The sequence below is a fragment of the Coffea arabica genome, chromosome 9c (assembly GCF_036785885.1).
Source record: "Coffea arabica cultivar ET-39 chromosome 9c, Coffea Arabica ET-39 HiFi, whole genome shotgun sequence".
Taxonomy (NCBI): domain Eukaryota; kingdom Viridiplantae; phylum Streptophyta; class Magnoliopsida; order Gentianales; family Rubiaceae; genus Coffea; species Coffea arabica.
In genome coordinates, this window is record NC_092326.1 from 9,246,452 (window position 1) to 9,269,198 (window position 22,747).

At 41.0% G+C, this 22,747-nt stretch overlaps 1 protein-coding gene across 1 annotated transcript; it reads left to right on the plus strand.

Moving 5' to 3' along the window:
- The first annotated feature begins 10,856 nt into the window (after positions 1-10,856).
- LOC140014110 (uncharacterized) lies at positions 10,857-21,062 on the plus strand. The gene is made up of 4 exons (XM_072064509.1): positions 10,857-11,453; positions 11,943-12,865; positions 13,124-13,543; positions 21,029-21,062. Exons 1-4 carry the CDS (start codon positions 10,857-10,859, stop codon positions 21,060-21,062), a joined length of 1,974 nt encoding a protein of 657 aa, XP_071920610.1.
- Positions 21,063-22,747: the final 1,685 nt, after the last annotated feature.

Consider the following 22,747-nt stretch of genomic DNA (forward strand, 5'->3'; position numbering starts at 1 on the left):
AACCATCCGTATTAAAGATTCCTACCCGACATACATACCTAGCTTCCTCGAGTTGCATAATAAAGATTTTTACACTTATAACATGCCCCATTCATAACTTACGCTCAAACGAGCACTTAGACATCTCAATGAAATCAGGACCATAACACCACTTGGCCCTAGGCTCACTCCGCGCAGAGACCACGCGAAGTGGCTCTGATACCACCTGTGACAGCCCCACCTTCCCCTAAGGCGAACCAAAGAGGTTAGCGGACTGCCTGCCCAGCTCTCGCCAGGACTAACGGTGCAGTATAGAGCGATCTTTCACATTCCGGAACTTATAGCGCGCGCAAATAAGGCAAAAGGGCAAAATAACCCAAAATAAAAGGAAATGAAATCTGGGGTCGGCCATGAATAGTAACCGACTCGTCCGAACCCAACCAAACATCGAATTACATATACCACATAACATTTAGCCTTTACAAACCAAAAATGACATTTAAAAGTGATACAAAAGTCACTACATATATGGTTTGCCAAAACAAAAGTGAAAACGGCCCTAATGATACATTTAGGGTCCCATTTTATATACAATACAAAAGAGTCATTCATCTAGTTCATTCGGCAACCATTTATCAAAATTCATTCCAAAAGAGTCATATTCCTGTAAGGAAAACAAAAGGAACGGGGTGAGCTAATTGCCCAGTGAGAATACAACTCAAGCAACCAAGTTCATGAATACGTCAAGTTTAACAGTCCAATTTACCAAAATAAATAAAGCCACACATTAATAATGAGGATAAAAGGATACGGGTGGCTCTCAAGAGCCCTTTTCCTCGTTTGAATTCTTGATCAGGTCTCATTGACTCTCCGTCAATGTCTGAAAGGTAACCAACCGTAGACTCCTCTTAACTTCCATTCCCTTCCTCCTAACATTCCTCAACCGGGCCCGAAATCCAAACTCTTACATTGTGGTATTACTCGAGTAAACCGGAATCAAGAGTCTCTCATACTACAAGATTCCCTATGATGTTGCCCCAAGGCACATTAATTGGCACGACCAAGCCCTCGCCGGCTCGATTCAATCAATAACCAATGGGGTTGAGCTCATGGATAATATTTGAAGTCATGTATTTCATTTCATATAACATTTCATATAACATTTCATATAACTTTCCAATAACATGCGAAACAATAAGTGAAAGTGATAAAGTACACTCTCACTTGGATCAATCAACATTCAACATCTCAAGTACAAAGATCAAAGCCATGTAATAGCACATAAGTGAGTAGTACACTCACCTAGCTAGCACAATGCGGTTTCAAATACTTTAGTCAAAAGAACGTTGTGCACCACCGTCACGCCCTAAAATCACGCAACAAATGCAATGAGACTCGATAACGAGTCATATAGCAATGCTAAACACAACCCCAATAGGGTTTCATATGCATAAATGAGCATAATAGCAAACCAGAAATTAGAAAATGGCCTTAGTCTTGGCCCCAAATAGAAAACTGTTTTGCCCTTATTATGCGGTAATGGTGTAAAATTCTCTACGGTTATCGGATGGGGGTGTAAGACCCACCGTTTCGAAGCTATGAAACAGGGCTACAACAATGTAGAAGGTCACTCAATCCAGTTCCTAGCTTAACTAGGTCGAAAATGCCAAATACTATACCAGAATTACCAAAACAGGTTTGCAAATCACACAAAACTGTAATTACTATAACTTAGTCTATACAAGTCCAAATGCCGAAATTCCAAAGGCATATGTTAGCTAAGACATCCAGATACATTTCATCAGAAGACACCAACAACTAAATCCAAACCAATTCCAGTCAAAATGGCCAATACCCAGTACAGTTTTCGCATTCTGTCCAAAGCAGAACAGCTACAGTAATTTCGTCATATCTCACTCCACACTAATCCAAATGACCTGAAATTTTGCAGGCACCTCAAACACATCAATACCTACAACTTTCATGTTTTGAGCAAAGTCCAATTCGGCCTCTATCTATGACCTAAAATTTCGGACAGAATGTTCAACCAAGAACCCTAATTTTTCCAGAAATTCTTCCAAATTCAAAATTGATTGCAATTTCCTATCATATGCACCTACTAGAGCCAAAGCCCCTTATTACCAACTATCAAAAACAACCACACCATCAAGATCATATGAAACCAGAAAATTCCTCAAAAAAATAAAAAACTCAACCAAATCACTTCAAACCAAGAAATAAATCATATATTCCTTCACTCATGCCACCATTAAGCATCATATAACCATCATTAGGTATAGGGGAGAGGTTGAAGCATCACTTACCAAGAAACAAGAGAGAGGAGGATATTGGACACCTTAGCTCTTCAAAACAACTTCACTAATACCCTTACTAGCACTAAAAGATAGGATTTTATGGAGTGAAATGGATGGAAGCAAATGTTTTTGGTTGATTTGCACCAAGTAGAAGCTAAAACTTGAAGAGTTTCTCCTTCCTTCCTTGAGCTAGAGAGCCGGCCAACAAGAGAAGAAAATGGTGAGTTTTAGTCAAATTTTTTGAGATATTTAACTAATGGGTCAAAAGTCAAAAACATGAATAGTAAGCCTTAAGTCAAACCCAATGAAACAATGACACTTGGCACCTCAATTAATGCAATCCTATCCTTTCTTTTCTCTCTCACATCAATCATTTCACACACTCTACTTATCTCTTAACACCCGATAAATTTTACACAGTATCCGAAACTTAACCTTATTGGCCGAATTTTTCCGAACTTTTCGCACTAGTGGGTCCCACGTCCACTATTTACTCTTAATTTTCTAAAAACTCTCTAATACTAGAAAAATCATCTTAAAACTATAATTACGCATAAAATCTACCAGAAAATATTTCTAAGCCAGAAAATGCAAAAATTATGCAATTAAGGGGTAATAAACCCTAGGAAAAAAAAATAGGGTTTTTACGGGTTCTCACACTCTCCCCCCCTTAAAAGAATTTCGTCCTCGAAATTTTCTCACCTTGATTCACAAATAGCTCAGGGTATTGTTTTTTCCACCTCCCAGGTAGCCTTTTCTATCCCATGATTTTTTTTTTTTTTTTTTTTCGCGAACACTATTCTCTCTCCTACCCAAACCCTACGATCCTTACAAACCATACCAAGACTCAAACGATGATTTTTCCCCAAAGGATTACTACTTTCAGGTAGGCGTGATATCTATTTCGTCCATCAGAATTGGGACTGAAAAATGGATGAGTAACACCGGGATCTACTAATATTTCCGCAGAAATACCGCAATCGTACCTTCCTCAATCTCAGGAGAATCGGGGACCTGTTGTGGCTCCAGTGGATACACTCGAGCTGCTACCTTAGGTTTCGTCCCATTCCCCTTATCTGGTCCCGTGTTGGTCTTTGACATAGTTTGAGCTCCTCTTCCTTCTTGCGTCATAAGTAGGCAGGTAGCAAGCTTGTGGTCTGCGCTTCCACAACGCAGACATTTGCCTCCTTTCTTCCAGCAATTGTCTTCAGAATGATTCGACTTTCCGCAATACCCGCAAGGTCCGCGTGCTGCAGAAGCCGAGCCTCCTCTCTGGCCTCTCCCCAACTGGCTGCCTCGTGACGGGCTCTCTCGTGACACTCCCGGTACCCTTTCTTCCCCAATTCCTCGCCCAAACTTGGAAGGGGTACTCTCATTCCCCTGCCCCGAATTATTTCCAGGAAATCCTCGCTTTTTCGCCTGGAAATTTCTTACTTGCAATCTAGCACTCTCTACCCGCTGGGCCTTCTCAACGGCCTCGCTAAAAGCATTGATTTGAGCCACTGCGAGGTCCTTCTGAATCTCCACGTTTAGGCCCTGGATAAAACGCCTAATTCGCCGTTGCTCCGTCACAATCAACTCAGGCGCAAATTTGGACAGGCGGGTGAACTGGCTCTCGTATTCCGCCACCGATTGAGCTCCTTGGCGGAGTCGGATGAACTCATCTTCCTTCCTTTCCTGAACTAGAGGAGGGAAGAATTTCGCGTTAAACTCCCTCATAAAATTTACCCAAGTCCTGGGCGTTTGTTCCCTCTCCCATTTTTGCCGAATGACATTCCACCAGGAGCGGGCCGCCTCTTCCAGCTGGAAAACGGCAAAAGTCACCTGCCGTTCTTCGGTATAGTGTAGGGCGGCAAAAATATCGACCATCTTTTCGAGCCACCTTTCGGCAACATCCGGATCAGGTCCCCCGATGAACTTGGGTGGGGCAAACTTTTGAAATCGTTCCAGAGCTCTGTCTTCGCTCTCAACATGATTGCCAGGGTTTCCAGGGTTTCCAGGATTAGGGTTTGGATTCTGGCCTTGTTGCTGCACCACTTGTGCCAACAGGTTTGTCATTTGCTGCATAGCGGCAGCTATCTGTACATTAGGGTCAACTCTCGGTTCAGGATGGGGTCCAGAGGAGGTTTCTCCAGTACCCCGGTCTGGCGTAGGTTGCCTATTCCCGCGCCCACGGCCCCGTCCACTACGTGTGCCGTCCATACAATCTAAGTCGATCTAGGTCACAAAATAAATATACTGTTAATGGGCAATGGGCACCTAACCCCTCCTTTTCGCAGCCCGAAACAGGAACAAGTAAACAAGAACAATTAACTACTCCACTCCCTCGTCGAGCATTTAAACACATAACACATATACAGAGAACACATAACAGTATCAACATGTATACAGAACAGTCAGTCAAGTACATATAAAGTCATCCATAGAATCACAATTTCTAGTTCGCCCCATTCTTTCTAACCTAGGCCTTCATATCTTTCGTATCCGGGCGCAAGAATCTCGTCTAAGATAATTCACCTCTCGAGCCGGCCGGTCCCAAGAGTAAACCATCCGTATTAAAGATTCCTACCCGACATACATACCTAGCTTCCTCGAGTTGCATAATAAAGATTTTTACACTTATAACATGCCCCATTCATAACTTACGCTCAAACGAGCACTTAGACATCTCAATGAAATCAGGACCATAACACCACTTGGCCCTAGGCTCACTCCGCGCAGAGACCACGCGAAGTGGCTCTGATACCACCTGTGACAGCCCCACCTTCCCCTAAGGCGAACCAAAGAGGTTAGCGGACTGCCTGCCCAGCTCTCGCCAGGACTAACGGTGCAGTATAGAGCGATCTTTCACATTCCGGAACTTATAGCGCGCGCAAATAAGGCAAAAGGGCAAAATAACCCAAAATAAAAGGAAATGAAATCTGGGGTCGGCCATGAATAGTAACTGACTCGTCCGAACCCAACCAAACATCGAATTACATATACCACATAACATTTAGCCTTTACAAACCAAAAATGACATTTAAAAGTGATACAAAAGTCACTACATATATGGTTTGCCAAAACAAAAGTGAAAACGGCCCTAATGATACATTTAGGGTCCCATTTTATATACAATACAAAAGAGTCATTCATCTAGTTCATTCGGCAACCATTTATCAAAATTCATTCCAAAAGAGTCATATTCCTGTAAGGAAAACAAAAGGAACGGGGTGAGCTAATTGCCCAGTGAGAATACAACTCAAGCAACCAAGTTCATGAATACGTCAAGTTTAACAGTCCAATTTACCAAAATAAATAAAGCCACACATTAATAATGAGGATAAAAGGATACGGGTGGCTCTCAAGAGCCCTTTTCCTCGTTTGAATTCTTGATCAGGTCTCATTGACTCTCCGTCAATGTCTGAAAGGTAACCAACCGTAGACTCCTCTTAACTTCCATTCCCTTCCTCCTAACATTCCTCAACCGGGCCCGAAATCCAAACTCTTACATTGTGGTATTACTCGAGTAAACCGGAATCAAGAGTCTCTCATACTACAAGATTCCCTATGATGTTGCCCCAAGGCACATTAATTGGCACGACCAAGCCCTCGCCGGCTCGATTCAATCAATAACCAATGGGGTTGAGCTCATGGATAATATTTGAAGTCATGTATTTCATTTCATATAACATTTCATATAACATTTCATATAACTTTCCAATAACATGCGAAACAATAAGTGAAAGTGATAAAGTACACTCTCACTTGGATCAATCAACATTCAACATCTCAAGTACAAAGATCAAAGCCATGTAATAGCACATAAGTGAGTAGTACACTCACCTAGCTAGCACAATGCGGTTTCAAATACTTTAGTCAAAAGAACGTTGTGCACCACCGTCACGCCCTAAAATCACGCAACAAATGCAATGAGACTCGATAACGAGTCATATAGCAATGCTAAACACAACCCCAATAGGGTTTCATATGCATAAATGAGCATAATAGCAAACCAGAAATTAGAAAATGGCCTTAGTCTTGGCCCCAAATAGAAAACTGTTTTGCCCTTATTATGCGGTAATGGTGTAAAATTCTCTACGGTTATCGGATGGGGGTGTAAGACCCACCGTTTCGAAGCTATGAAACAGGGCTACAACAATGTAGAAGGTCACTCAATCCAGTTCCTAGCTTAACTAGGTCGAAAATGCCAAATACTATACCAGAATTACCAAAACAGGTTTGCAAATCACACAAAACTGTAATTACTATAACTTAGTCTATACAAGTCCAAATGCCGAAATTCCAAAGGCATATGTTAGCTAAGACATCCAGATACATTTCATCAGAAGACACCAACAACTAAATCCAAACCAATTCCAGTCAAAATGGCCAATACCCAGTACAGTTTTCGCATTCTGTCCAAAGCAGAACAGCTACAGTAATTTCGTCATATCTCACTCCACACTAATCCAAATGACCTGAAATTTTGTAGGCACCTCAAACACATCAATACCTACAACTTTCATGTTTTGATCAAAGTCCAATTCGGCCTCTATCTATGACCTAAAATTTCGGACAGAATGTTCAACCAAGAACCCTAATTTTTCCAGAAATTCTTCCAAATTCAAAATTGATTGCAATTTCCTATCATATGCACCTACTAGAGCCAAAGCCCCTTATTACCAACTATCAAAAACAACCACACCATCAAGATCATATGAAACCAGAAAATTCCTCAAAAAAATAAAAAAACTCAACCAAATCACTTCAAAAGGGGTTTCTTACTACTTTTTCCTATTTTTTCTTTAAAAATTCATTTTTTGGTGACTTGGTACACCTTAACTCATTACCAAGTGGCGACTCCAATTTTTATTTCAAAAATCCTTTTTAAACTATAATTTTTGGGTCAAATCGTCGCATTCTCAACCCTCCATTTAGACCCATTTTTTCTTTTAAATCACAATTCTTTTTCTAATCACAAAAAATATATTTTTTAAACCATTTATTTATTTATCAAAAAATGGGGCGCGACAGTTGGCGACTCCACTGGGGAAATTTGAGAGTCCGAGCAAACTTGATTTAATCAATCTTTTTCTTCTTTTAATCTTTTCATATATCACATTTGGGTGTTTAGGATTGCATTTTTTCCTTTTATTAGGATTTTTACATTTCACACGTATCCAACTACTCCCTCGCTCACGAATGTATGATTGGTTGATTGGATGTATGTTTACTTGCTTACCTCGCGCTCGCATTGCATTTGGGGGGGTGTGTCACCTTAGAGCCTCGCGTTGGTTCTTGATCCCTCCCCTCCAAACGAGCACTAGCATACGCGCATACGCTTTAATTATTTTTACCCCTCATTTATTTTTCTTTTAGTGGCTTGTCACGCCACTCCACCCTATTAGGATTTTAGGCGACCCACTTGGACATGTGATTGTATCACGACGTGTGCGTAGCATGATCCGAGGGGTCACTCGATCTTCCGCTTTAAACTTTAGGTTGATGACCTATTAGTTTTTAGTCGAAGGTTGAGGATTTTTTTTAGATTCGCCCAGACGGGTAGCCGTAACACGACGTGTGCGTAGCAACGTCTGGGGAATCGTTCGAGCCACCGACAAGGAACCTTGGGAGTGATGACCCTTGGTTTCCAAGTCTGAAGGCTTGAGGACCTATGACTTATCGAGTCTAGATGCATTAGCGAACCCTAACCTCATGCATCCATTTTAGCTTGCCTAGGGTAGAGTCGACCTTACCCTATTAGGGACACTATTCACGAGGGGAGGGGTCCAACCCCTTTCTTCTTTTTATTGCTTTATTTCCTTGTGTTGATACAATGTGTTATGTGTATTTATCTGTCTAAACTAACTTTTCTTGGTTTTTGTGTCCCCATTGCATTCACAAACCCTTAGCAAATAAGAGGTCTGGCATGACCTTCTTTTAGAAGCCTACCCTTGTAGATAGGCTATCGCACGTTTGAAAATTGTGATGCATTTTGTTCATAAATTCATAATGCCATACCATTTTAGGCTTACCCTGGCAAACAAAGGGCTCCTTAGGTCACGTCTCATTTCAAATCGCATTTTTCCCTGCTTTGATAAGAATGGCATCATGCATAAGCCTTAGAAAGGGAATGCCACTTAGGGAATCCCACATTAGGGACAAGCCAACCTAAATCCCATGGGTATTTAACCCAATTTTTGGGATTTGCACGTTTAAATTCCTGTTAACCAGAGAAATGGGACCTGTAGGTAAGGTATTTAACTCCGGTTTTGGTTTCTAGATGGAAAGCCCTCGCCGAGTGCAACAGATGTTAGTAGTGCCGCCGGAGGTACAAAGATGGCCCACGTTACTCTCACCCAATGAGGTTAACCAAATAGCCGATCGATTAGGACACATCGGGGATTTCAAGGACATTAAGTCCGATGGATATTTGGTAGAAGCTTTGGTGCATCTATGGGACCCCACTTGTTCTGCTTTTAGATTTGGAAAAAGGGAGATGACCATAACAATTGAGGAAGTCGCTGGATTTCTCAATTTGCCGATTCAGGGAATTGCCGTGGTATTGCCGCTAGTATCTAACAAAGCTGAATTTTGCCGTTTCACTGGGTTAAAGGAATCAGTACTACAAGGGGCAGACCAAAATATAGAGGCGAAGTTCTTATTTGATCGATTTGCGCTAAGAGATGGTTTTGAGAGGCATCGAGGGGACTTCTCATTTACTTCCAAGGAAACGTGGGATCGAAAGAGAGTCTGGGTATACGGTTTAGTCATGACGGGAACCTACTTTTTTCCTAGGAAAGACAAAAAGATAGCCTTCAAGCTCACTAGAATCCTGTATGACTTGTTTCTCGGAATTAATGATAGGCCGTGTTCCATTATTCCTACCATTTTGGCCGACATCTTCATAGCCTGCACTACCTGTCAGAAAGGGAAAAAGTTCTTTTGTGGTTCAAATTTGATCTTACATATATGGGGAATGGAGCATTTCATGAGACGACCGGCTATTTCATCGAGTCTACCAATGTTCGCATACAACTGGATAACCACACATCACAAGAGGATTAATAGAGACAGTCTGCCGTGCAATGCATCTGAGTTTGTGGATTTCTTGAAGAACGTGACCGATCAAAATATTAGATGGGTGTTGGATTGGACCGATTGTACTAAACCCGTTCTTCGCACTCAGGCATCCGAATTCATTCTCCTACTGGGTACTCAAGGGATTACCGCCTACGTCCCAAAAAGGTTTCTCAGACAATTAGGGCGTACCCAAGAAATACCACCCGTGCTTGACATGAGCGAAGTCACCATTATTTTTAACTGGGGAATGTGCCCAAATCAAATCCCTATGAAAGATCGGATTATTGACGCCTGGGTGACACTATCTGATGACGTGAGTTTTAGATACATCCCGGAGCTCAAGCAGAAGGGTTTGACGACTTCACAATACGAAGACTGGGTAGGAAGATCCGTTGCGCAAGAAATTCAAGATGAGCCATCTGAGGAGGTGAAAAAGTTGAAAGCCATTATCGAAGCAAAGGATAAGGAAATTCTGCAGTTAAGTAAGTCTGTCGAAGCATACAAAGGGATGACCGAGCAAAGCAAGCAATTGTATGAAAATGAACGAGGAAGGCGTCAAGAGCTGAAACGGAAATGTGCAGAATTATATGACCAAACTGAATGTGTTAGAATTCCATATGCTAGGGAAACAAAGGACTCTGTATTAGATAGGTTCAGAAGTTTTGGCAATCTTGTACGGAATCGTCTTCGTGACATGATGTAAATATTGGCAAGTTTATCAATGAAAATGATTTTTCTTTTGCTCTCATTTTGGATTATTGTCAAAAACAGGTTTGTATTACGGGTCCCATTTCGAAGGTGTTGCATCATGTTAGGCCTACCCTTGGCACAAAAAGGGCCCCCCAAATAGGACATGCATCCGAATTGTTTGAATAATTACTAACTCATGTCTTTTTCTTTTTTTTCTCTTTTTTGAATAAATTGCAGAAATTCAGTAATCATTGGTTTATCTAAAGAAGTCTTTTGCATTCTCAGGTAAATTTCAAAATAGCTTTTCGGAAAAACCCCATTATTACGCGATCCCGAAGTAAGGCCCAAAGGAATCGTGTAGACATGAGCACTCAGCCAGAATCGTCCGATAAGGCCGTTGCAACTACCCAGCCGGAGGCCGCAAGTCCTGGGGTTCAGTTGACTGAATTACTCGCAAAATTTGGGGAAATGGCATCCGAAATGGCAGTTCAAAAGAGGTTAATCGACGAACTCGTTAGTAGCGGAGTGCAACCTGAGCCTGTGCCCGCCACACAACCACAATCTGAACCATTTGTTATTCCTCCCAGCCAAACCACATTACCATTTGTTATTCCTTCAATGCAAACCACGTTTGAGGGAATTGTCAACCCGCAATATGCTTATACTCAAAATCCTCCGTTCTATCCTCCTTATGGGCAAGGGTTTCAGCCTCAAATCGATCCAAACATGCATCCGAACCCACAAACCTTTTACCAGAATACCGCAGAACCCGTTGTGCCGGAGCACACTTTTCAAAATAAGCTAGAAATGGGAGAGTCGTCTGCCCAGATTGATATGAAGCTACTTAAACGCTTGGATCGTTTTGACGAATTCATCCGGAAAAGCCAAGGTTTAAGCAAACAAGGGGTGTTGGATTATGATGATTTGTGCCTGTTTCCGAACGTGCAACTGCCGGTGGGGTTCAAGACCCCTAAGTTCAACAAATATGATGGAACGGGTAACCCTAAAACACACTTGCGCTTGTTTTCCAACAAGTTGGGCAAGCCAGTGGATGATGAAAACTTGCCATTGAGATTATTTCCAGAGAGCTTAGAAGGGGATGCCCTCGATTGGTATTCCAACCTAAAACCAGAGGAAGTGAAGACCTGGCTCGATCTATCCAATGCCTTCATCAGACAATATGAGTATAACTGTGAGCTGGCACCAACCCGAACTACTTTGGAAGGAACGAAGAGGCGACCGTCTGAAGATCATAAGACATATGCCAAGAGATGGAGAAAGATAGCTGCGAAAGTGGAGTCTCCGATGACTGAGGATGAAATTATTCGCACATTTATAAAGGCACATGACCCTCCGTATTTTGAAGAGATTTTCCATATGACCGGATGTTCGTTTGTTGCGATTGTAAATAAACTTGAGGAGTTTGATGACTTTGTGAGAGCCGGAAAAATTGTTAATGTCTCTGCTCTCAAATCCCAGTTGGATGCTTTACAAGGTCAAGGAAGCAATGTGAAAAAACCGCAGTTCAAAAAGAAAGAGGGGGATGCAACCTTTATCTGGAACCAAAACCCTTCACCCAGACCTCGATACCAACACAGCCCAATCTACCAATCCCATTACCCTTACTACTCAAATCCGCACCCTGTATATACAACCAACATCCACCACCCTAGACCTCGCCCAAGCTATCCTAATCCACATTCAGCTCCTTTTCAAATTTCTCAACCAAATCCACCCCAAAACCGACCTCGCCCTCCATATAATCCAAGATTTCCTCCACCAAATAGACCTGTTTACAATCATCCTCCACCTCCTGAACCTTACAACCGACCCCCTAGCCGTACATTTACCAATTTAGGCAGGCCTCTGAATCAATTGTATGAACAATTAAAGGCTGCCGAGAAAATTGGTACGGTGCCCCCTCCTACCTATCCATATGGCATGCCCGCCTGGTATAACCTGCAAGCCGTCTGTGCTTATCATTCAGGGGCCGCCGGATATTCGACTATTGATTGCAAGGCGCTTAAGCATAAAATCCAAGATATGGTTGAATCTGGAGAGATTGTAATCAGAAAAAGGGAGACGCAAGGGCCGAACGTAAATAGGAACCCTTTACCGGAACATGCCAATATCATTGGGGTTATTCTGGATCATACGGAGTACATGGAACCAGTCAAAGAATTGGCAAGGGAAGCTGAAGTGTTTGGGGTTACAGACCAACCGTTTGTCATAGAATTGCCATTTGAAGAGGATGAAAAGCCCTTTATTTTGGAACTCACGCCAGCTGAGAGTGGGACTTTGGAGCCGGTGGTTATTGAATTCCCGAAGCAGGAGCCTGTCCTGAGCCTGCAACAAGTACCGTGGAACTATGATGAACCTGTCATACAGATTGGGGAAAAGATAATTGCAAAGGAAGAAGTGTCAGCGGTCACCAGATCGGGGAAGGTTGCAAGTCCATTTGAAGCTGCCATTCCGATTCAAGCAAATAACTCCGAGCCACCCGTTAAACCAACAATCACCGAGAAAGAAGCCTTGGATTTCCTTAAGAGGCTTCAGAGACGTGAGTACAATGTAGTTGAGAAGTTGAGCAAGTCGCCTGCCCAGATATCCATGTTGGATCTACTCTTTTCTTCAGATATGCATAGGGACGCGCTGATCGAGGTGTTGACCAAAGCTCAAATCCCTAGGGACATCTCAGTTGATAATTTCTCACACGTGGTTGGGAACGTATTATTCACCAAACAAATTACTTTCTCTGACGAGGAATTGCCGACGGAAGGCATTGGACATAACAAGGCCCTGTACATAGTTGTGAGGTGCAACGGAAAAATGCTGCCGAAGGTATTGATTGACAATGGATCCGCTCTTAATATATGTCCCTGGAGCACCTTGGAAAAGCTAGGATTGCAAGACGTCAAGCTGAGGCCTTCAGGGACCATAGTCCGAGGTTTTGATGGAGCGCAAAGAGAGCCAATAGGAGAAGTTGATTTAGTAGTTGAAATGGGGCCCGCCCAGTTTCAAATAACCTGCCAAGTCATGCACTTTTCTAGTGTTTACAACGTTTTGCTTGGCAGGCCATGGATTCACAAGTCTGGGGCTGTGCCTTCTTCATTGCATCAATTGCTGAAATTCGTAGTAAATGACAAGCTGATAACTATATTTGCCGAGGAGGATTGCCTTGTAATCACCGATTCCGAGTCCAAAGAAGAGGGTAGCCGAAGCTCCACAGTGACCCCTCATAGCACATCTGATATTGTCTCCGTCAGTTGGATAACAAAGGAGGAGCAAGCTCTATCAAGGGCCAGTGTCATGATGGCTAAGGAGATGATCCGTGGAGGCTATGAATTTGACAAAGGGCTGGGACGAGATCTGCAAGGAATTTTGAAGCCAGTGGAGATTATTGAGAAAAAGGATTCGTCTGGTTTAGGCTTCCGACCGACTGCTAAGGATATCAGAGAAATGAAGGAGCGCAAGAAAGCGGAGAAAGAAGGAAGGCAAAGGGCTCTTGACATTCCACCCCTGCATTATACTTTCCCACGACCAGCCGAGGTGATCATGTCAGAAATCAACCCAGTTGACGAAATTGAAGCAAGTTTGGCCCAATTGTTCGTTGGGGCAACATTTGAAGATAGTGTTCCAGGCGAAGCTGAATTTCCTGACATCCCCGAAGGATCAATTCCCAATTGGACAGCCGATTTTCTGCCCGTTCGGAAGGAGTTTCGGTAAACTGAAAGGGGTTTATCATTCATGTGAATTCATGAAAATACTTTTGCATCTGTAAATAGCCAATGAAAACAATTTTACTTTTTGACTAACATTTACGCATGTAAATATTGTTAAGTTTTCTTTTCAATTTGCTTTCAATCAAAGGTCTTTATGAAAATGCACAAGTTGTTCTTGTCATGTTGTGTTGTTTATTCGCTTGTTTATATTCATATTGCTTGTTCATTTGTTTGTTGTATGCTTATTTGCTTATTATCCCACATTCGTTAATTCTTTCAGATGGCCAAAAATAAAATTATTTGACCCTTTGGATATCACAGTTCTGGAATACGATAATGGCAATCTCTATATCACTCACGAGTTGGAGGTCTGTGAATCCGAACTCCAAAGCGAGAGTGATAATGAGGAGGTATTCGATTCTTTTGCAAAGGATTTTGAACAATATGAGGAAAAACCAAAACCGAACCTGGAAGAAACAGAAAAGGTTAACATTGGCACTGAGGATGAAGTTAAGGAGGTGCAAATTAGTATTCATTTGAATGAGAGGCAGAAGAAGGAAATGCTTGAATTTTTGACTATATTCCAAGATGTATTTGCATGGTCCTATGATGATATGACTGGTATTTCAACTGATGTGGTAGTGCATAGGTTACCCACGGACCCTTCTTTTCCACCCGTAAAGCAAAAACCCCGAAAATTCAAACCAGATATAAGCCTCAAAATAAAAGAGCAAATTGAAAAACAACTCAAAACCAACATTATCATTGTTTCCCATTACCCAATTTGGCTTTCAAATCCAGTCCCTGTTCCAAAAAAGAGTGGAGAGGTGAGAGTTTGTGTTGACTATAGAGACCTTAATAAATCCAGTCCTAAAGATGATTTCCCTCTACCAAATATTCACATTCTCTTAGACAATACTGCCGGACATGAGATTGAATCCTTTTACGATTGTTTTGCTGGCTACCACCAAATTTTGATGGCAGAAAAGGATAGGGAGAAGACTGCTTTCATTACCCCTTGGGGTACCTTTTGCTACCGAGTCATGCCTTTCGGTTTAAAGAATGCTGGAGCAACGTATCAGAGGACCATGACAACCCTATATTCATGATATGATCCACCGGGAGATGGAGGTCTACGTGGATGACATCATAATCAAGTCTAAGAAGGCAGAGGACCATTTGGTTGATTTGAAAAAGTTATTCGAAAGATTGCGGAAGTACAATTTGAAGTTAAATCCTGCGAAATGCGCCTTTGGAGCACCTGCAGGTAAGCTATTGGGATTCATTGTTAGCAAGAAGGGCATAGAAATAGATCCGGCGAAAATCAAAGCAATTCGAGATATGCCAGTGCCGAAAACTCAGAAGGACGTGAAAAGCTTCTTAGGGAAGATCAATTTCATTGGGAGGTTCATCGGCCAACTAACTGTCACATGCGAGCCGTTGTTCAAATTATTGAGAAAGAATGTGCCGTTGTGTTGGAGTGAGGAGTGCCAACAGGCTTTCGACAAGATTAAAGATTATTTGTTGCATCCACCAGTTTTAGTGTCGCCTAAACCGGGCCGACCTTTGATTATGTATTTATCTGTACTCGATGGAGCAGTAGGGTGTGTTCTAGGTCAGCACGATGACTCTGGAAGGAAGGAACAAGCCATCTACTATCTAAGCAAGAAGTTCACGCAGTACGAGGCTAATTATTCATTCATTGAGAAAAGCTGTTGTGCATTGGCCTGGGCGGCTCAAAAGTTGAGACACTACTTGTTGAGCCATACCACTTATCTTATTTCCCGATCTGATCCTTTGAAGTATCTTTTGGAGAAGCCGATGTTAACCGGACGCCTGGCCAAATGGCAGATAATTCTATCAGAGTTCGACATTGTTTTAACTTCACAAAAGGTGGTCAAGGGGCAAGCTATAGCTGATCATTTGGCGGAAAATCCAAGAGATGATGATTATCAGCCACTTCATACTTATTTCCCTGATGAGAAAGTTTTATTCGTAGGCGCTACAGATGATATAGGTGAGCAAAGCCCTGAATGGAGACTTTTCTTCGATGGAGCTTCGAATTGTCTCGGAGTTGGAATTGGAGCTGTTCTGGTCTCACCCGAAGGGAAGCATTACCCTGCCGCTGCCAAATTGCAATTTGCCTGCACAAACAACATGGCTGAATATGAAGCCTGCATTTTTGGTCTCAAAATGGCTTTAGAAATGGAAATCAAAGAGTTGATAGCTTTCAGTGATTCAGATTTGCTCGTGCACCAAACCTTGAAGCAGTGGATAACCAGAGATTCAAAAATCCTGCCCTACCATTGTAATCTGCTCACTCTGGCCAAACAATTTCGAAATTTGGAGTTCAGACATCTTCCACGAGCCCGAAACGCATTTGCCGATGCTTTGGCCACTTTAGCTTATATGATCCAATATCCTGATGAATTGAGGATCGAGCCAATTCCGATTCAACTTCAAAACAAACCTGCCCACTGTTGGATTGTAGACAAGTCCTCCGATAATGTTCCATGGTATAATGATCTTAAGGAGTTTCTCAAAATTGGGTCTTACCCTCTGCATGCTAATACAAAGGACAAGAGTTTTCTGCGTAGAATGGCTTCAAAATTTTTCTTGAGTGGAGAAGTGTTGTACAAAAGAACATCAGATTTGAACCTTTTAAGGTGCATTGATGAAGATGAAGCTCAATATATGATGAAAGAAGTGCATAGTGGCGTTTGTGGACCTCACATGAATGGCCATTTGCTAGCGAAGAAAATCATGAGAACCGGATACTTTTGGCTTACTATGGAGCATGATTGTATAAACTTTGTCCGGAGATGTATAAAATGCCAAATGCACAGTGACATTATACGCGCTCCACCCACTGAATTGCATAGCATGACCGCCCCATGGCCCTGTTCAATGTGGGGTATGGACGTGATTGGTACAATTGATCCTCCCGCTTCAAATGGACATCGATTTATATTGGTGGCGATTGAGTACTTCACTAAATGGGTTGAAGCGGAGTCATTCAAACATGTCACGAAGAAGGAAGTTGCCAATTTCTTGAGAGATCACATCATCTGTCGCTTTGGAGTACCCGAAACCCTTATTACGGATAATGCCAAGAATCTGAACAATGACATGGTAGATGGACTATGCGAGCAGTTCAAAATCAAACACCGCAATTCTGCCATTTATAGGCCTCAGATGAATGGAGCTGTAGAAGCCGCAAATAAGAATTTGAAGAAGATTATCCGCAAAATGACAGAAAGGCATCGTGATTGGCATGAAAAGTTGCCTTATGCTTTAATGGCGTACCGGACTTCTATCCGGACATCGACTGGGGCAACGCCATATTCACTCATGTACGGAATGGAAGCTGTATTACCAGCTGAAGTTGAAATTCCTTCGCTACGAATTCTCATGGAAGCTAAATTGGAAGAGGCTGATTGGATCAAGCAGCGCCATGAGCAATTGACTTCGATCGATGAAAAGCGATTCAATGCTATCTGCCATGGTCAGTGCTATCAGATGCGTGTGGCCCGGGCTTACAACAAAAAAGTCCATCGATGGGCATTTGAAGAAGGTGATAAAGTACTAAAGCGGATTTTGCCAATGCAAGATGAAGCTAAAGGCAAATTTGCTCCAAATTGGCAAGGGCCGTTCATTGTCCAAAAGGTATTACCTGGCGGAGCTCTTATTCTGGCCGAAATGGATGGATGGACATTTCCTCAACCCATCAACTCAGATATGTGCAAAAAGTTTTTCATTTGATCATGCAAATTTTCTTTAGAAATTCATGCAAATGGCGAAATGCAAGTCGGGCCATCTTCTTTTACACTCAAAACATTTTATCTCTACTTGTCCCCTTTGAGCCATTAGAATTGACAAATTTTCGTTTGATAGCCCTTGAGAATTGCAAACCCCACACTGGGGCAAATCTATTTTTGAAAAAGAGAAAAAAAAAGGAAAAAAAAAAAAGAAAAGAGAACCCTACACTGGGGCAAATTTAGTTTTCAAAGAAAAAATGCAAAAGTGAGGAAAATACAATGGAAAATGCAAAAAGAGAAAGTCCGATTAAACTGGGGCAAATTTTCCTCAGTGTCGGAGTTGTTTTCAAAAGAGTGCAATCTCAAGTTATTTCACCCCTCGTATCAAATCTGCTTTCAAGCCTCAACTTTTCTTGAAAAATACCCCACCGGACCTCATTACAAAAGCCCAAAGTCCTGGCTTTCGTCACTTGCTGCATTTTTTCTTAAAAGTTTGCTAATTAATTGGCAAGTGATGTCCATAATGCCTTCACCTAAAATTCATAAGGGAAATGCATTTTACTGATGCCAACAATCTTTTAACCACATTTCTCAGTTGATCGGGAATGAGGTAGTTCTGCTATTCTATAGGTGAAAACCCGAAAGGGCACCTCGAAAAAAAAAATGAATGAAAAAAAAAGAAGATGAAAAAATGAAAAAATGAAAAGAAAAGGAAGGAAAAAGAAAAAAAAAAAGAAAAAACAAAAACAAAAAAGGTGGGGGCAACCTTGGTGAAAACCCGAAAGGGCGCCAAGGCAGGTTTTCTAAACAAGACGAGCTCGAGAAGGAACAGCTGGTGACCTGGTTCATTTAGGCTTTTTCTCATGTTTGTGATACTTCTGCCAGTATCGAATTCTAAAGCAAAATATCCAAAGTCTTGAATATGATATTCGTTGGCCAACATTTGTATCTTTCTTTACAAATATTCTTTTGCAAAATGTAAATCTCTTAGTTTCTTTCAATTATTTGCATTCGATGCTTGTGGTTGTCTGCATTCTTTTGCATATTCATCTTTGCCTGACATAGGAAATCATCTTGCATATATCATTGATTTTTACAAATTTTTCATGCATCATTCTTTCACTATTGGATTCGAATGGATGATAAACCCTAAGGTTTGCGCAAGGATAGGGGATTCCATCATCTATTAAAGTGGGTGAAGAGCAACAGAACTTCTACATAGATTCGGTGACGTGGTAAATACAGCTTCAGAAATTGAAAAGGGTTCCAAATTACGAGTTCGATTAAGGCAGACGCATCAGAAAAGAGGCAAAAGCATCACAAGACTCATGTTTACACGATTCTCAAGGCAAATCGGATCAAATGATGGTGGCAAGTCCATTATTTCTTCTTTTCTTGCAGGAACGTTGCATTTACAAACAAAAGCGGCCACTCTCCTTTTGGTACCTAAATCAATGACAGACAGAGTTTCCCAGTAAGCAAGGATCGATGCTATGTGCAAAGCTCGATCATAAGAAACAACATCAGCCATTGTTTCGGCCACAGAGATCCAAATCTCTCTCTTGGTACAAAAGTTTGAATCATTTTCAGGTAAAGACTCAATTCATTGTTTAAACTTCCCCAGTAAAGTCCCGTTTTAAATTCCTGTTCGGGTCAGTCCCGTTTTAAATTCTTGTTCGGGTCAGTCCCGTTTAAATTCCTGTTCGGGTCAGTCCCGTTTTAAATTCCTGTTCGGGTCAGTCCCGTTTAAATTCTGTTCGGGTCAGTCCCGTTTATAAATTTCTGTTCGGGTCAGTCCCGTTTAAATTCTGTTCGGGTCAGTCCCGTTTAAATTTCTGTTCGGGTCAGTCCCGTTTCAATTCTTGTTCGGGCCAGTCCCGTTTAAATTTCTGTTTGGGTCAGTCCCGTTTTAAATTCATGTTTGGGTCAGTCCCGTTTCAATTTTTTTTGTCAAAAGAGGTCAGTCCTCATTTCAAAAACAGCAGTCGTTCGAATAAGTGACAGCCGAATGGCACAGGTAGGTATTTGGTGTCTACTTTTTTGTCTCAAGTTTTTTCAAAACTCAGACAAAGAGGGGCAAACTGTAGACACCAAATTTTTAGCATAATTTCATTTACTATTTAATTCTTAGTTTTTATTTGTCGTGTTAAGTTTTATTCATTTTTTTAGTTTTTAATTTTTAATTTTTAATTTATTATTTTTATTTTTATTTTAAATTTTCTTGCATAAAATTTCTCAAAAAAAAAGAAATTTTTTATTATTTATTATTAGGTAATTAGTTACCTATATTAATTAGTTATTTTTAAAATAAAAAAAAAAAGAAAATATGTCGCGGCATGCACGCTGCAATTTTTTGCAGCGTGCAAAGGACAGCCACGGATGCCCTTTGGAAGGCTGGATGTGAAGGCAAGGGTAAGCCTTCATCCTCACCATTCGGGAGAGGGTTTAGTGGCCTTGAGTTCCATATAAAAGGCAAGAAGAAAACATCAGCCGCAAGGGGAGAGTTTTAGAGAACGGCGGAAAGAAAAACTGAGCGACCGAAGGAGAGGTTTTAGAAGAGGACGGCTGGAAAATCTGGAGTGAGCAAGAGAGAAGGGACGGGCTGAGTGAAAAGCGAAGAGGGAGATAGCTAGAGAAAAGAATAGAAAAGGAAGAGCTTTCGGGGTAAAGAAATCAAACAGAGAGGAAGACTGTTTTGTAGAGAGAAAGAAACAGAAAGCTGAAGGTTTGGACGGTGGAAAGAGTAAAAGAGAAAGCTTTAAGAGTCTGGGGAAGAGCGGCCGGAAGAGGAAGCCGCAACCAGGAGGGAGACCGAGAGAAACCCAAGCAGCGACTTCATCAGAATCTGCAACGGATTTCTTCATCGAACCCGAGCTGCAAATCCAAAGGTGAAACAGGTAGTCTTCAATCCTTGTTTTCGTTCATTCTTTTCATATGGAATCTGGTCTGTGTAACCAGAAATCTTAGGCTTTTACTTGCGTTTAGATGTTGAATCACTGAAGTAAAGTTTGATGTTTGGATGTATTGGGAGGCAGTTCATCGTTTTTCTTGCATCCATTTCCATTTCATCAATCAAAGTTGTTTCCTTGTTGATGTTTTCTGTGTCGGACATAGCCAAGGTTGATGGCACTTGTTTTTTTTATTACCATTTTTGTTTCTAAAATCTGGAGTCAATTCGGTCTTTCCTTTTGCACTTCATTCGACAATTTGGTTTGGAAAATTATGGGAAATGTATAATTTATGGCTGGGTTTGAGGATAGGTCATATAAAGTCTTGTTTTGTTTCGAAAAGATGGCTGTTTTCTTGAGTTTTGTGGGCTGCATACGTCCTGAATTCCATTGTTAGATTATGAAAAGAAAATAGTGGCTGGAAAATGGATTTTACCTGCTGAATGCGTTTATCGCATGATTTGTGTTGACTGGAGTCTTGCGGAAGTAGCGGGTATAATTGCATTTCCATCTGAATTCATGTTCACGTCTGTTTTCTTGCCTGTTTGAAGGCTGGAAATTACAGAAATTTCTGGAGTTTGCTAGCAGATTTGAGTGCAGAAAGTTTACTTTTTTCGTAATTTGCATGAAGTTGGCTGCAACAAGCTGAAGTCATTTGGTTTGTTGCAGCAACATGGGTCAAATTTTTGTTGTTTTTTTTCGCTGGTTTGAATCTTGGAGTTTACGATTTCATTTGGATTTTTGGCTAAGTGCATCTTGGACATGTCGGCTGTAAGTTACATTTTCTCTGTTGAGAATTGCATTTCCTGCCATAGTAGTGAACCAAATCTGGAAAATTGCAGCAAACTTTGATTGCAGAATGTTTCTTTGTTGCCTTGCATGAACTCCTTTATGAATTAACATAGTTTCCTCATATGACTTTGTTTGCTTGGATTATGGTAGTTGTGCAGTTGTTAGTTAGTTCAAAGCTTGGAAGATTGATTAAGAAATTTTCTAATCTATTCTTGCTTGCCGAGACTTCAAAGCTTAGGAAGCAAATTGAAAAAAGCTTGCTGCACTCTTTCTTCTTTTGCTGTTTTGGTCTTCATTCTATTCTTGATGATCAGCTCCATCTTTTTGATTCAATCATGCAATGAAGTTGTATGTTTAGTTGATGATGGATAGGTTGAATCTTGGTATGAATAAACCTGTTTGACATGCTGAAATGAATAGAGGGCTGCGGCTGGAAAGTTGCAGCAGTTTTCTTGTCATCAAAAACTTCTCCAGACTTTTTGCATGAAATTTGTTTCAGTATTTATATGGTCTCTCTTTCATGATTCTGTTTGTCTGGATGCCAAGATCATGTTTTTTGTTTAAAGTGTGAGATTAAACCTGATTTTAGTATTTGAAAGTGAGGAGGAAAATGCAGCAGATGTTCATTTCTTTTTGTAGGAAGCTTCAAATTGCAGAAATTCTTCTTCTACGTAGATTGCATGCATGATAACTTTCAGAATTTGCACTTCGACCCCCGAAGTCTCCCTTTATTCTACTATGACCCAAAATTGAGAAAACTAATCAATTGGGTCCCTGAGATTTTTGCAGCAATGCATTATGGCCCAATTACATTCCATGTTCTTGCAATTAGGTCCTAAGATATTTGCATTTGAATCATTCATACACCTTTTCTTTGCCTTTGGATCTTTGAAGTTCCTAAAAGTGTTTGATTAAGCTTGAATGCTTGGCTAGTGTTCACATTTGAGTCTTTGGTAGCATTAATGTTTCAATTCAATTGCTTGTTTGCCTTCATTGGTTACCATGTTTTGCTAAGGTGATACTTAATGCAAGAGTTTAAGAACTTTGTGTCCAAATGAGCTTGTGTTCGCCTATCTTCTTAAATTTTCTGAAATAAATTGGCTTTGGCCTTTTTCTTGCTTTTGGACTTTCAAAATTTCTAAAATGTTTCAATTGACTTTGAATGGTTGATTAATGCTTGCATTTGGGTCCTTGGTGGACCCCTTTATTGGAAACTATGTATTGTTTGATTTCATTTAAATTGCAATTAGGAGAGATTTGGTGACTTTGTTATACTTTATTATTTGAGGTGCCGTGACATTTTTATTGTTTTGAAGCCATTTTTCTTTCATTTGGATATCATTCAAAGGGGGCGGTATAATTTCTTTTATCCCTTTTTGTGTCTCTCCTATGTGACTCAACGTGCTAAGTGAATTGCATGTCTACTTTGCTTTCCTAGCTTTTCTTTAATTCCTTTTACTTATGTCATTTACTTTTTT